Genomic DNA, 15,451 nt, shown 5'->3' with positions numbered 1-15,451 from the left:
AAACACTGCACATGGCAAGCATTTAACCAAAAGACTCAGAGGAGTGCAAGTGTGCTCCAAAACGCCAGAAACACATCTGCCACTCAAAAATTCCCAGCTAGGTTTGGAAACATGAAAACAAGTCAACAAGGAAGCAAAACTGGACTTGCCTGGAAAGCAGGCTGACACCTTAGGCCTTACTTAAGATGAAGACGCGAGAATGCAAAGGAAAGAACAGCACAGTAAGAAATGCAACCCCAGGAGCGAGTCCTTTTCTGACAGCTTTCGGAAAGTATGCGAACAGCAGACTAATGGCTCTGGCTGAACCTTAAGCCTCTAAAGGAAATAAATTGTTCTCTCCCTGTATCAAATCATTGCAACCAGTGACGTTTGAGAAAAAAAAAAAGAAGGGTTAAGGAGTCTGTCTCATAGTCGAAAGACAAGCATACAAATGTGAGCATCTTTCCAGAGTGATACTGGTTCCCATGAGAAACTGTTGATGTCATCTCATCAGTCGCCTTCATTTTTGTTGCTGTTTAGATGGGAATATTTTTTGCAAACTGTACCACCATCTTTCCCGGCCCTCTATCGCTATCAGAAGGGGATGAGGAGGTAGGCACTCATTAGCAACAAACACCTAACGGCATCCCTTGCCAGCACAGGCCAACGTGGCGATCACAGCACATTCAAAGGGAGCGCCCACAGGGTCGGTGCGTTAGGCTTTACGCATCCCATTTACTTCTGTATACACGAGTGGGATTAACACGGTGGCCTCGGGCCCACCGCAGACACCTTCAGCCTCCGGACAACTGCCAGGTTTAAAACAGCAAGAACTTACCACGCCAGAGCCCCCTCCCCCAGCAACACCGGGAAGCGGAACCGGAGAGCCTACACGGGATTTTCCTCTCGGGCGGCTCGGAAAGGCCTCTCCCCCCTCCCTCCCGCCCACCTACCGGGACGCGGGAGGGGGAGGCAGCGCGGAGGCCGCCGCCGCCACCTCACCCAACAGCCCTCCACCCCCCGGTGCGACGCCAGCTCCCCCTCGGGCTACAGGTCGCTCCCGGGGCCCCGGGCGAACGCGTCGCCGCCATCCCGACCCGCCACCAAACCCCGCCGCCGCGGGCCCCCTGACAGGCACTTCCGGCCGCCGAGCGCCCGCCCAACCCCCCCCGTCCCGCGCTCCCATTGGCTCACCCCGCCCGCCGCGTGACCGCTGCGCGGCCGCTGGTTGGCCCTCCCGGAAGCGCGTGTGGCGGCGCTGGCCCGAAGAGGAGCGGAGTCAAGGGAGGCGGGGGGGGGGGGGGGGGGCGGGCCGCTGTTTCCACGGTGACAGCGCCGGCAGGCTGACCCGCCGAGTCGCCGGCGTCACGTGGGAGCCGCCGCGCCCGCCGATTGGCCGGCCACCCTCCGGCGGCGGCGGCGGCGGAGGAGGCGGGGGAGGGGAGGGGGGAGGCGCCACGTGACGAGGCACCGCCCGCCCTCCTCCCCGCGCTCTTTCTTCCTCCTCAGCGCTGCCCCCCCCTCCCGCCCCCCCCCGCCCCTCCGCGCGCGCCGGCCGGTTGGCTGTTGCCGTGGCGACAGGGGGAAGGAGGGGGGCGGGGCCGGCGGCGCCCCACCTCGGCCGCGCCGCAGCCCGTCAGCGCGGCCCCGCCGCCGGCAGCATCCGCCGGGCGGGAGCGGAGCGGAGCGGCGGCGGCGGCGACGGGCAGGGCAGGGCAGGGCGGGGAGAGGAGGGGAGGCCCGGCCCATGGCGGGGGGGTGAGGAGGGGCCGTCGAGCAGGTGCGGGTAGAGCGGGCGGTCCGCGCTGGCGGCGGCGGGAGGATGCGCGAGTACAAGGTGGTGGTGCTGGGCTCGGGCGGGGTGGGGAAGTCGGCGCTCACGGTGCAGTTCGTGACCGGCACCTTCATCGAGAAGTACGACCCCACCATCGAGGACTTCTACCGCAAGGAGATCGAGGTGGACGCCTCCCCCTCCGTCCTGGAGATCCTGGACACGGCGGGTACCGAGCAGTTCGCCTCCATGCGGGACCTCTACATCAAGAACGGGCAGGGCTTCATCCTCGTCTACAGCCTGGTCAACCAGCAGAGCTTCCAGGACATCCGACCCATGCGCGACCAGATCATCCGCGTCAAGAGGTGACTTGCCCGGCCCGCCGCTCCTCCGACGGCCGCGCCCGACGCCCACCTGCGGCCCGGCCCCGCCGGGGCCTGCGGGGCCGCCCGTCGTGCCCGTGGCCGTCCCCGTCCCCGTCCCCCCCCACCCCCTCCCCGTCCCCTCCGACCCGCCCCGGGCCGACCCGCAGGGCCCGGATCTCCGCCCTGCCCCGCTGCCCCCTCAGGTGCTGCCCCGCGGCTTCTTTTCCCTCACCCGCCTCCCTCCCACCTTCCCCGGTAGCGTCCCCAGGGCGGCAGGACACCCCCCCCCGCCCCCCTCCGGAACCGTCCCCAGCCCCCGCCGGTGCCTCGCCCGCAGCCCCGGGCTCCCTGCGGGTGGGTGGCGGGGCGGGGGGGGGGGGGGGATCCAGCGGTTGCCGCTGCTGGAACACCACCACCCCCCCACCCCCACCCCCCCCCGTTTCCCGGTTTGGGGTGCTCCGGCGTGAAATACAGCGGGCAGGCGGCAGGCTGTGCCACGGCTCTGACGGGGGGGTGGGGGGTGGGGGGGCGCGGAAAAGCAGTTCCCCGAATTACTGCGTGGGGCCAGTCCTCGAGTGTACTTTCTCAGTGGACGCGCCGTGGGCGATTCGCAAGGGTGTTGACCTGCAGCACGCGTGTCTTCAAAAGCAGGCAGAGATCTGCCTTTTCTCTGGATACCTGCATAGGTATTTCCGTGAAGTTCCCACTCGTCTTCAAAGTGGAGAGCGCAAGCCTCTTCCTTGGGTGACGGCTGTGAGCGTTAGGCCTTGTGTACGCTCAGTGTTTTCTCTTAAATTTCCCACGGTCGCGTTGCCAGCCGCTCCACTGCGAGTGAATCCACGGTGGTGAAACACCGGTGCGTGCTGCCAGTTTGTTTTTATAACCACTGTGTTGTTTAGATATGCGTCAATCAGTTGGATGTCAGCAGCTGAAACGCAGCCAGTCGCGCTAAAATAAGGGTAGATGCACCATTTGAAATCATAGCAACCGTTTGAACCATAGTGTGGGTGAGAAAATGCCGCTGGCCAGATCATTGCAGACAGAAATCTGTTATTGCCCGTGGAGAGAGGTTGTAATTATGTCGCAGAACTGGTTGTAGCTTTGGCTTGGACATCTGAAAGGGAAGCCCTTGTAAATAACTTAGTTGGACCACAGCTGTTGGATTTGCATCTTAATGCAGAGTGGAGCACAAAAGGTGATAATGGCTAATCATATGGTTGGGTATGGTCTGTTCACAGAAACTACCATTCCAGACCAAGGCCTGGGGAAGATGTATTTTGAGAAATTGGGGAGGAGGGTGAGTAGGGGAAATGGTGGGGGGGGAGGTGACAAAGCACTGATGTTTTCAGAGACTTGCAACTTTCTCATAGTAGGTGTTTCTTAATGTGTGTCCTAACTTTGTCACTGGAGGTTTCTAAAGACCAATGTAATGAAGTTATTGTGAATTTATTACGGAAAATGCATTTTCCGTATCCTCACGATCCTTATCGTTCACATGTACCTTACAGAAGAATGTTTCTTCTTGAAGTAGTTAGGGTAGACTTTATTATTAATAAATGCTTTTGGTTTTCCTGTATTTAATCAGTGATATAAATTCATTTAGTCTCTGAATGCCTAGCTGTGGCTTTTGCAGCTTGCATTGTACCTTGCAATGGAGCATCTGCATTCAGACCCCAGCTGACAAGCCGTAGATAGGTGAAGCAGAATAGAAAGCAACTTGTACTTCCATAGTTACATTGACTCAGCACTGCTGAGAGTGGCTCTAAATGCTGCTGGTATTTTTCTTCTGCCCTCTCTTTTACTGCAAGACTTCAAGCTTTGGCTTTTGGTTAGGTGCTTCGTGAAAGACATATGAGCAGTGTTTTAATCCTGAATTTCACTCATGCAAAGTAATCTAAAAGCAGCTGGAATCCTGAAAATTTTGAGTTGTAGTTGAAAGGGATATGCTCTTGACTTGCAGTATTAAAAAGGTGTAGTTTCAGCAAGCGTACCAGATCTTTCCTTGTCAACTTACCACATCTTATATCTGTGGGTTTTGTTGTTGTTATGTTTTGGAACTTGAGTTTGCAGGCAGTGTAAGACCTACTGTGCTCTTGACTTAAGCTTGCATCCTTTTTTACCAGTTAAACTGGAAGAATGCATATTTACGGATATAATATGTATCTGTACAAGGACTTATAAATTAGAATATACAGCTGCACAAATGCATTTAATCCATGTTGAGAGACAAATAATCATAGTCCTGTTTCCTTAGGGATTTTGGATGAGATACCTGACAGTGACAAATATATGCTTATATTGATACAAAACCTTGATCTAAAAATCTCTGAACTTTTACTGTACCTGGAAACCAATTCGCCAGGTCTGTGACTCGTAGGTATCTCTGCATTTTACATGTTGTCCTTGCTGCTTTTTTTTTTTTTTTTAAATGAAGTAATCCCTGTGTTATTGCATAATTAGAGAGTAATTTTGATTACTCTCCTAAGAAGTAGAAAAGCCAGGTGAAATTCCCTCTTCAGATTAAGAGATGCATGCTTGAATCTTCTGCTTCCCTGGTCTAACCACCACATACCAGGCCAAATTAAGCTAAGGGAGTCCTTCACTCCACCTGATGAAGGTGAATTACTTTATAGGAATGAATGACATGTTCATGAATGAAAGAGAGGAAACAAGTGGACCTTTACTTAACTCTGAAGCTTAGTGGTTAGAAGAGGTTGAGATCACTCTTGCCAGTGTAGTTTCTGTTCTCATTAAATGGCTACTTAATATTAAAAAATGCATAAATAGACTTAAAAACAGGACTGAAATCCAGGTCTCCCAGTTTGCACAGAAGTCTTCTAATGGCAAAACTATAAAGTCAAGCTTCTTTGTGTAGTGTGGGAGCCTTACGTCCCTTTCAGTCATGGTGCACAGTTTTATCAAGAGGGGAGGATGCCTCCATAGCTTTTAAATGGGTAATTAAAGTTCTTTCCTGGGAAATAGTTTAAATGTAAACCATATTCTTCTTTTCAAAGTAAATAAAACATTTTTGTCTAGATTTTTCTAAGAATGAGTCGAGGTGCTTTACCTTCAGTAAGGGAGCCCTGCCAGTTCTGAGTGGATGGGTGTACCCCCAGCAGCTCTGCCTAGACACAGGATGAGGAGAAGGAAGAGGTTTCAGAAGCCCTCGCTGTATTTTGGGCCAGAGTTTCCCACTGCACAGAACGCTGCCAGCGTTGGATGAAGAATCACGGTGGTTCAAAATCACAGCTGCCGTTCTTCCTTCTCCAGATGCTGTGCCTGACAATAGCTTTTACTCGAGGAGTGGCTTGGCTATAGCGTGTGTTGTACAAAGCGGTCGTTTCTGCCATCAGCTGTTCTTGCAGCGCCTGCGACTAGCCCTGCTTATCTGGAACTTGTGCTTCAGCATCAGTACGTGGTGCGCAGGAACTGATGAAAGGGGATGTGGCCAAGGTGAGTGAGGCTGTGGATGCCTTGTTTTGCTGGATAAAGGAGTGTAATCAGAAGGTAGGAGGATGAAGGGGTTGTGTCCTGGTGTAGGGTGGTGGGTTGTGTCCTAATGTAGGGTGGTGGGTTGTGCAGAATGAGGCCAAAGGTATAGGGTCGGTCTCTGGGTTTAGGAACTTGAGAGTGCCTCCATGCTTGTTTGAAGCTGTTATCGCTGATACTGATAGCTAAGCGAACAGTTTGGGAGCTCCTCTTCACTCTACAATTGACTGCTTACCTGGAATGCATTGTTCCAACCTCATGATCTTAGCGTTTCAGGCACCTAGTACCAGTTTCTGGATCCCACTTGTGCCAAATAAGTCCATTAAGCCTTGTTTCTTCCGATTCCTGCAAATGCTGAGAGTTTGTACTGTTGGGAAGGTGGAGTGTACATAAGTATAATATTTTTTTATGTGGTAGCTTTGAAGAGTACTTCTTACTTTCTGTATACAAGAAGGATAAAGAGAATCAACTGCTGCTTTACTGCCTCCTGGTGAGATATTATGCAAAATATGTTACCTGTGCGTTTGTAGGTGCTGCAAATCTAGGCCCTTCTTTCCCTCCAAAATGGATTTGCAAGCTTGGCAGCAAAGAACTGCCTGTTGTTTATGGTCCAGATAGAACTCACTGTAGTTTTCGAATGAGCTGTTTTCTGGAGAAACCTTGTGTTTGTGAGAGCAAGGCTAAACTGGATGAGTGGGCCCTGATGCCAGCGAAGGTCTGCAGTGAAGGAAGAGCAGAAGCTGTCAAATGAAACAGATTGGAAGTGGTGCACCCCAGTTAGATATCAAGGTTTAGAAATAAGTAGTGAGTATGCAGATTAAGCAGTGTAATTTTTTTTTATTTTTTTTTTTTTTTGTGGAAAAAGGAGTTAGGTAACTTTTAACACTTCTGTGTTTGTCTTTTGTGTGATTAGAAAGCTCTCTGAAGAGAATCTGCTGATACTTACCATATACTGAATTTTAATTTTGGATATGACTTTGTCAGTGTTTTTCTCCCGTGAAGGTATGTTTAAACTTCATTGGGTGTATATTCTAGGTGCTTATGTAGCCTTCAATAATGTAATTTCTCATTCTGTCCTACAGGCTTTAAAATGTATACTTTTAGTAGAACCCCATGAAATAGAGAAGTATTATTATTTCTATTCAAGCAGAAAACTAAAGCACAGAAATAAAAAAGAACTCAAGTTAATTCAGAGTTCTTCACTTGTGCTATCTCTAGGTGTCTGACCAGGGCTTTAAAGATAGGACTGTTGTGTTCATGTTTTGGACACTAACAGATTCTGCTTAAAATAGTATTGTTGAGAAGTGCTCTATTCCAGCAGTGAAAAACAACCCTCTTCATTAATGTATTGCTTTTTCTTTAGAAAGCAAAGACCAGAAAATTTATTAATTTAGATTGTCTGAAAGTGCAGATGTAGGTATATTGCTATGAAATACCACAGAAACATGTCTCCGAGTTGAGAATGTTCTTTGTGGTGGTGTTTATCATCAGGATGAAAGTCTGCCTCCCAGTCTAGGGGTTCTGTGTGGTAATTTAAAACGTACAAGAGATGTAATTATTGACATTTATTAATTGTGAAATCAGCATCTTGAGTCAATGATAATTGATGTATTTAGTGACTTAATGGTGATTAAGTCTGAAAAACTATACTTGAAATCACAAATTGCTCAAATGTCTAGTTTGAAAATGTTGCTTTCCAAGTACTATGAAAACTAAGTATGGTTTTTATTCAAAGACAGTAAGTCCTCATTAAGCAAGGTTGAATTTACCAGTTCTCTGAAATTCTGTGTATTTCTCATCTTTGTTTTAAGAAAATATTTTTCTAATTTGGAGAACTAGTTGGCGAATTCTTCATGAACACTGCTATGACGCATTCAACCACAAACATGGCTCCAACCTTCCAGGAAGAAATACCTAAGTGTTCAGTAGAAGTGAAATTTGGAAAATCCTATTCTTTCTGAAGTACTGTATGCAAAAGCTTGACAAATTTAGGGACTTTCATAGATGCTAGCTGTGTAGAGATGGTAGAAATAAGAACAGACTGAAATCCTGAGGTCTTTTTTAGCAAGAGTTCTTCTGTATGTGAAAAAGGCAGGGCAGGTAACAAGTATTCTCTACAGGATGCCTGGCCAAGCTGTCAGCCACTCTTGTGCACCCATCAGATGAAATTTAGCACTTTATTGCAAGAACAGATTAATAGATTTTAAATCCCATCAAACACTTGTACATATTTCTGAGAAAATGTAGGAACCTGGATGGAATCCTGACACAGTGCAGACATTGGCTATTGTGTTAAAATATTTAAGTACAATAAAAGAGCTATACTGCCCTCTCTTCCCCCTCCCCCCTCTATTTATTTATTTATTTTTTTAAGGGGCACCTATGGATAGCTGTTTCTCAGGTGAGAACCTTATCGGTTTACAAGAAGAAAATGCAAGTATTTTAAGCATCTGTACAGATATAAAGAAGTGGTAAACACAAGTAGTCAGTTGTATCAAGTTGACCCTGTATATAACATCAGAACCTTCAGCTGTATGGCTGGGTGTTGTCTCCTATAGGGGAACTGATACATAGACTGTCCCCTAGAAAGTGTCTGTAATAGCAGGAGTACAAGTTCGCAGGATACAGAACATTACTGTAAAATTTATTTGGTTTTAAACTCAAATTTTTAACTTAAGAGCTCTTTGTGCTCTTATGCTTTAAAATAACTTTACAACACTTCTTTCTGGCTCTATAGAGTTTAGATCTTGTGTGTGTGTGTGTGTGTGAATCTACCTTTGTTTTAATTTGAAATTAATGAACTAATTCTGTCAGACAAAATTATAGGTTTCTTGATTTAACTGGGGAATTCATACATAGACAATCCTCTAACAAATGTCTCTGACAGTGCGCAATTTTAAGCTATAGAACATTATTTTAAAGTTGCTTGGCTTAAACTTGGATATTTTGAGGTGCTCATGCATCTTCAGAACATACTACCTTTAATGTTTTCCTGTAGAAGCTTTTGAATTAAATTCTATACTTCCAGAGTTCTCTTGACTCTCCCTGCCCTGCCCCCCACCCCACCCCCTCCCTTGAAAATGTGAAATATTCATGCTACTTTGAGTTACTTTCTGTGGAAACCATGAAAATTTGAGGCAATGCTTATAAACAGACTCTTCTAATGTGTTTTTTTCGCTGCTTCCCTGCCCCTCCCTAGCTAATTGTATAGGTATTCCTTTCCAAGATTTATTTATTTTTCTTCGTAAGGTTAAGTGACATGATAGTTTCCATATGTGGCCACTGAAAATAAATCTTTTTATCCCCTCCTGCTTTTTAGGTATTCTTTGGACTTTTATTGAAAAAGCCAGGTAGGCAAGCTCCTTTTGTATGCATGTTTAGTTTAGATTGTGCTAGTTTAGAATATAGCATATCCTCTTTACGATGCCAGTATCACTTAACATCATATTCTCTTTTTGGGTCTTAATTGCCGATGTAGCTCATGTTGTTGTAGAGGTGTGTGAATAAGTATGGGTAGCTACAATTGTCAAATAGTAGAATGGTATATGGCAAGACTTCTTAAATTTGTTTTCAGTTGTGCAGTGTTGTTTGATCATGTCTGTGTTGTAAAAATGCTATTTAATGTGTTAAAGACCAAATATAACAGTGACTTTAATGGCTTTCATAGTTTAGTACAATAATATAGCATTAATGCTTGGGGTTGAATGTTTTCTATCTTGCTCTTCATTAAGCTGTTTTGACACAGAATTTTGCAATGAATATTTGGAAATTTTTATCAAAAAAAAAAGTCATTGCTCATTAGAATTTCTGTTTTGCTTTGAATTTGTTTTGCCTAGAGAACAATAATTCTTTAAATACTGTTTTTTATAGCCAACACAGTTGGCAGTAGATTTAATCTTTTCTTTCAAAATAACCACGATTCTCTACTCTTCAGTTGGATGGTGTGTGGATAGAAACAAATTTTGTTGTCTGGTCATACATAAAACATTCTGGGTAACAGTATGTTTAGTTAAAACTCTTATACTAGCAGTCACACTCTTTGGACTGAAATTTCTAAAATAGACGTTCTTTGGCGATTGAAAGTTTTTAGATGAAAATCTGAAATGACTGAGTAGGTGGCTTTCCCAAAAATCATTAAATCTATTCCTTTTCTAGTTTTCCCCTTAATAATTCAGTGTCAGATTTTTATTTTTTTGCACCTAAGAACAAACCTGGGGTTACTGGTTATTTAATTTCTGAAATATTGCAAGTGTTGCTCAAACATCGTTTGTTTGGTTTTTTTTTTTTTCCCTTCCTTTTTTTCTTCCCTGTAAATTGTGTAGGTGGTATGTGATGATAACGTTTTGAGAGAGAATAGGGAAGCAATTGGGACTGCAGTGCTAAATTGTCCTGGCACGTAGTGACTTGTACAAAGATTTACGTGATTGTTAAGGTAACAAGAACTATAGCTATCTGCTTCTTCATGTTCTCTTATTCATTAGCTTCCTGCTGGTCTGTTTTTTTGAGTTTTTTTTCCCAGAGGTTTCCAATATAGGACTAGTATTCAATTTTTGCTTCACTAAGGCAAACAGTATAGTCTCGGTACAGTTTACAATGATGAGTGCAACTCGAACACTTTCTTTGTCAATGGATTGCATTTTAGCAGCTGTGTTGCCTTAAATCCTAGTCTAGACAAGAGAATTAAAGGTGTGGTATGAGCACGTTATCCTTTCTCAACATCGATGTCATGAGGCTAGCTCAATTAGTTGGTGCTGTACTCTTTAAAAATGCAATGGTGACTATTTTAATTCTTGTCTTGATTAGGCCTAGACTAGGTGAAAGATCAGGTGAAGGACAAAAAAAAGGAGTAAGCATTTTTTTAGACTTGATTAGCTTGTTTTGACACATTGCATGTGTCATGTACATAGAGCTTTAACAACTTTTAAGACATTGTTATTATCTTCTGCAGAAAGTCAGGGTAATGAGGCAGACATTAAAACATTTTAAAGTTTTAGAATGTAATAGCTTAGGGTTGTGGTCTGGGGTAAAATAAAATACAACTCTTTATAGAATGGTTTGGTTCTGGTTAACAAGTAACCACCTTAACTAAAAGATTAATAGTGTTTGAGATTCCCGTGTGAGTATCTACTCAACTACAATTTAATTTGAACTGGAAATGAATTGGATAAGGGCACTGAACTTAAGTGCTCTGAATGTTGTGAAGAAGACATTTGGTCCTGGATTTCTGATTAACTGCAAAAAAAGATGCTTTCAAGAAATAGCCACATAGATAGCCTCTGGGTTATAGGTGCGCTTGATGTGACGAGCGAGTTTTGGTAGGAGAATGTGCTCTTTGGCCTCTTACTCCTAATGTATTTCACAGTATAGAGGATAAGCCAGGACTGATCAACCTACTTTATCTGATTAGATCTAGTTGCAGTTTCCCACATGGCTATAACATCTTTTTAACTGCTGTGCAAAATCTTGAAATGTTTTATAAATGTGTAAATAATTGGAATGCTTTTTTCTTTTGAAAAAGCCATGAACTTCATAAGACCTATCTAGAAATGCATAAATTAAGCCTTTCCTCAAGAATTGCTTTTCTTTTGAAATTTCCTTACCATGTTTTCAATTTAATTTTTAAATTTTAGAAGCTCATTGTTTTTGTCAGAACAGAACAATGAATATGAAATGTTTGGGGTCTGTACCATTTTTCCCAAAAGTTATAAATGAGTGGGGAAAAAAATCTGTTTGGTGTTTTTTTTTCCACCCACGTCTGTATTTAATTGCACTTGACCATGATGCAGAATCCTGGACTTGTGTATTTTTTTGAGCTATGTGACAGCAGTCCTTATTTGTATGCTGCTATTTGTACAGTTTTTAAGAAGGTATGTTTTCAGTCTGTGGATTACTTTCTACTGCCAAAAGGACTTGATGTTGTAAAGGGTTTTCCTAGTAGTAATATTCTATCTCCACATATCAAAATTTGCCCCTCTTCTGCTGTAATAATTCTACTGAAAACCAGTTAAACAGTGGTGGTTTGCATTTTTGTGGTTTAGGGTGGTTTTTTTTAACTTTAGGAATTCAGTTTCTTTTTGAAAATAATTTGGAGGGCAGAAGATGATCACCTTGAACTATTTCTTCTGGAGCATTTTATCAGATGCCTTTCATACATACCACCACCACCACCACCTCCCCCCCCCCCCCCCCAAAAAAAAAAATAAAAAATTTAAAAATCTAACTGGTCTGAGTGCTTCTCAGCCTCCAATGAAATCCAGGCTCTCCATCTCGCTGCTTAAAGAAGACATCTGCTCTGCTAGCCTCAGAAGCAGTTAGATTCTTGGTAGCTGACATGCAGGTTACTCCCTACAATGCCTGGAAGAGAGAAGCATGAGTCACCTTCTGCTGGGTTAATGCTGCGGTCCACAATCAAAATCCAAGCGGTGATTTGGAATGAATTCTCCCATTGCTTTCGTCCGTTTGGGTGTGGTGTTAGGTTTGGGGAGGGGAGTAGGGGGGGTGTCAATGTAGGGCCACTTAAATCTGCTTGATCTGCTTGGGTTCTTTAACAGATAACCTCCTTGGTATATAGTGCGAGTTTTGGGGGTAGGAGAGGTTGGTTTTGGTTTTGTACCAAGTGTGCAGGATGCTGTCCAAAGCCAGGAATCCTGGCATTGATCTTCTGAACATGCAATGCGCTGGAGGAGATGCTTCTTGTTCCCTCCCTCCCCCCCCCCCCCCCCGTCAACCTTCTCTTTTCTTGCATTTCATTGAGAAAGAAGTGAGAAATCAGTCTTGCAAAATAGCTTAGCATTTCTTTTCTGTGTCAGTTCTTTAGGAATCTGCTTTGCTCTGAGGTGTGTAGTCCTGTTGTAGAAAACCACTTGAACTATCTCCTTATGTATGTAGAATCTCTTCTCTTGAGAGGCAGGCCCTCTCACTGATCAAAACACTTAAATTCTAAAAGCGCGGGAGAAAAATGGAAGCCACTATGTCATCATGGAGCAACAGCTGACCTTTCCTGAAATATGGTGGTCACCTGGACTAGGGGACTCTTCTGGTGACCATTCACTGTATGGGATATTGATTTTGCATTTTTGCACTGACTTCTTAATCTAAAGTGAATAAGCAGTCCTGAGAAATCCCAGGGTTTCAGTCCCTAGTGTCTTTCTTCGGCTTGTACACCTGATCTTTTTCTGTTGTTACTATTCCCTTGGGATTTGTCAATTGGCCTTCCTGTATTTGTACTTGCCTTCATAGTGGCACATCTTCAACAGGAAGATTGAAGAGTATTTTCTCAACATCACTTCTAGCTTAGTGGTTAGAGCACTATGCTGGGGAAAGCAGATGTGAAACTCGTATGACTAAAGAAAGCGTATGGTGCAGGTCTTTCACCTCCTTGGCCGGTTTTGTAATTGCTGTACTGCTACATTAAATGTGAGAGACAGTGTTGCCACTACTTGCTTTTATTCCCATGGCTTTGTGTGGAAGTGGTATCTGTTGTGGGTTTTGTTGAGTATCTTCCTATTGGGGTGTTACTAGACTCACAGAAGAATGTTTAGTGAATTAGGCCTCTCAAGGGACTTGGCTGCTTGCATGCCTCATCTGTAAATCCAAAGAGCTTAGGTGTGTGACCCTGATGTGGTTCCAGTATATGGCTCAGCTGAGCTTGCACAGCTGTAGGCCTTCAGACAGCTACCTTGTTTTGACAAAAATTTTAGGTGGATGCAACCTGTCAAGAAATTAAGTGGGTAGGCAAAAATTTTGTGGAGCAGTCTCTTGGACGTAGCTCCCTAAATTGTTCTGGACTCCCAGTATATTTACCTACCTCAGTTTTGCATTCAGGTCCAGAAATATTTGCCATCCGAATCTTTTCCTCTCTTTACCTCCTGCTTTTTCACATCAGTTTCATTCCTTATGTTTTGAGCAGTGAATTTCCGAATGCCTTTGTAAGGATCTTGTTCGTACAGAATATTGAGTAGACCACTGACTTGATGATCATATCATCCACAGCATGGGCTTGACAATTCTTGTACTTCAGATGTCTTTCTTCTTTAAAAGAGAGTTCTATGCCAGGTTATATTATATTGCTGATTATAGCATTATATTTGGAGTAGAATCTGCTTAGGTGGCTATCCTCATACAAAGGGATGAAAGACTCTTTCCTAGGAAGAAACTGGAGAAGTAGATGATACCAAGATAGCCTGCCGAGAGTCCATAGAGTTTTAATGTTAAATATCAAATGTGAAGAAACTTGATTAATTGCAAAGTCTTCGTAGGCATCTCTTCTGTGTTTCTCCTAGTTTGGATGTCTGCAGCCTCACTTAACATTAGAAGCTGCAGACGCTCAGCAGGCAATCTTCCTATCATCTGCTTCTCCAGTAGCTGTTACAGGCCAGCCATGTGAGAGAACTGATAGCCTTCTGCTCCTTGATCCTCGATGATGTTCCAGAAAATTTAGGCATGATGGCACGTTCTGGAATTCCACTCAAGCCAAATTTTCCCAAATTTGATTCAAATTGTGGGGAAGCTAGGCTGACCGTTGATGTGGTGAATGAGTGGCTATGTTTTGACGGGATTAGGTTTGAAGAAACTTCTGCTGCCTTTAAAGATAACATTATGGATCAGATGATAATTTTGCCTGGACTGTGTGAATGGATACGTAATGGTCTTGCCTCTAGTCTGGCACTATATACATTACAGTTGTTCCATCTGGGATTGTGTAACCTCTGTTACTAACTGAAGTATCACTGTCTTATGTAGCTGATGCAAATTTCTTATGAGTCTGTTTACCATCTAGCAGTTTTTGGTCAAACCTCTTGTGACCCTTTTATTTCTAGTGCTCTCTGTAACCAGATTTCATAACAACCAAAGTCAGATGCTTGCTACCCATCAGTTGAGTCTGTCAGCAACTGTTGGCAAGGAATGCTGTTCCTATTACCACTCTGAGTACCAGTTTTTACTTAAAGGTCTGGCCTTATTGTGGCAATAGCCCTGCTGCCACCAGGCCCTGTGCCTCAGATTCTGCACTGACCACGAATTGGGAGGATTGCTGGACTCGCTCCGCATCTGTGTGAGGGTGGTTTTCAGGAACCATAGTGAGCAAATGCAGTCCTTGGACAGCCTCCTGATGGACCGCAGCTACTGTTATTTTCATCTTCTTGATTTACGCTGTTGGTTATGTTTATAATTGCCAAGAGTTCAACCACTGGGCAGCTGTAACGTTTATAGACAGGATACATAATGTGAATGTTTAACTAAAAGCAAGGCCGGAAGGGACTGGCACTTGCAGACAATATGAGCCCTCGGTCATACTACTAAGCTATAGCAGACATGTTCAAAATACCATTATATTATGTCTAAGAATTATATCACAAGAAGCTCAAGAAAAGGATAGTGGTAGTCTGATCTGATGATGGCAAGGTGGTTTTTCCTGACTGCTTCCTCTTACTACTTTCGTAACTCTTTGATTAAACAAATCCACATAATTCAGTTTTTACTTACCAGAATTTACAATATAACTGTGTTTTGAAAAGGAAAATAAAATATATGGAAAGCCAGGGTCAGGATACTTGAACTTAAAATGTTCAAGTTGCTCTGGAACATAAGTAAAAGGGAAAGGAGGGTGATGTGCAGACCATGTATTGCAGGTTTTACTGGTGTATCCCTAGGCTTGATATAGACACGCTGAGAAAAAAACCTGTGGTTACAAAGTTTTCACCTCTGGGGAAGAATTGCTGTCTTGTAGACTTAATATAGGATTTTGGGAAAAAAAAGGTTACCCTGTATTCTTTCCATGGATTCTCAAGAACTTGGTCATTCAATATGAACTGCTGTTTATTGCAGGATATTGCTTTTTTTCTTTATC

General features: G+C 44.1%; 1 protein-coding gene across 2 annotated transcripts in view; it reads left to right on the top strand.

Moving 5' to 3' along the window:
* The first annotated feature begins 1,768 nt into the window (after positions 1 to 1,768).
* The window catches only part of RAP2A (RAP2A, member of RAS oncogene family), a 32,102-nt gene continuing 18,419 nt past the window's right edge, over positions 1,769 to 15,451 (top strand). The window contains exons 1-3 of one of the 2 annotated variants that reach the window (XM_049816075.1): positions 1,769 to 2,115; positions 2,802 to 2,971; positions 3,354 to 3,412. In XM_049816075.1, the coding sequence (XP_049672032.1) occupies positions 1,802 to 2,115; positions 2,802 to 2,964 (477 nt within the window). In that variant the 5' untranslated portion in view covers positions 1,769 to 1,801 and the 3' untranslated portion in view covers positions 2,965 to 2,971; positions 3,354 to 3,412. Of the gene's footprint in view, positions 2,116 to 2,801; positions 2,972 to 3,353; positions 3,413 to 15,451 lie in introns of those variants that run through there. The other variant, XM_049816074.1, reaches the window with a different exon arrangement.

The sequence above is a fragment of the Accipiter gentilis genome, chromosome 13 (genome assembly GCF_929443795.1).
Source record: "Accipiter gentilis chromosome 13, bAccGen1.1, whole genome shotgun sequence".
Taxonomy (NCBI): Eukaryota; Metazoa; Chordata; class Aves; order Accipitriformes; family Accipitridae; genus Astur; species Astur gentilis.
Note: the sequence above shows the minus strand (reverse complement) of the source record. Positions and strands in the feature narration are given on the sequence as shown.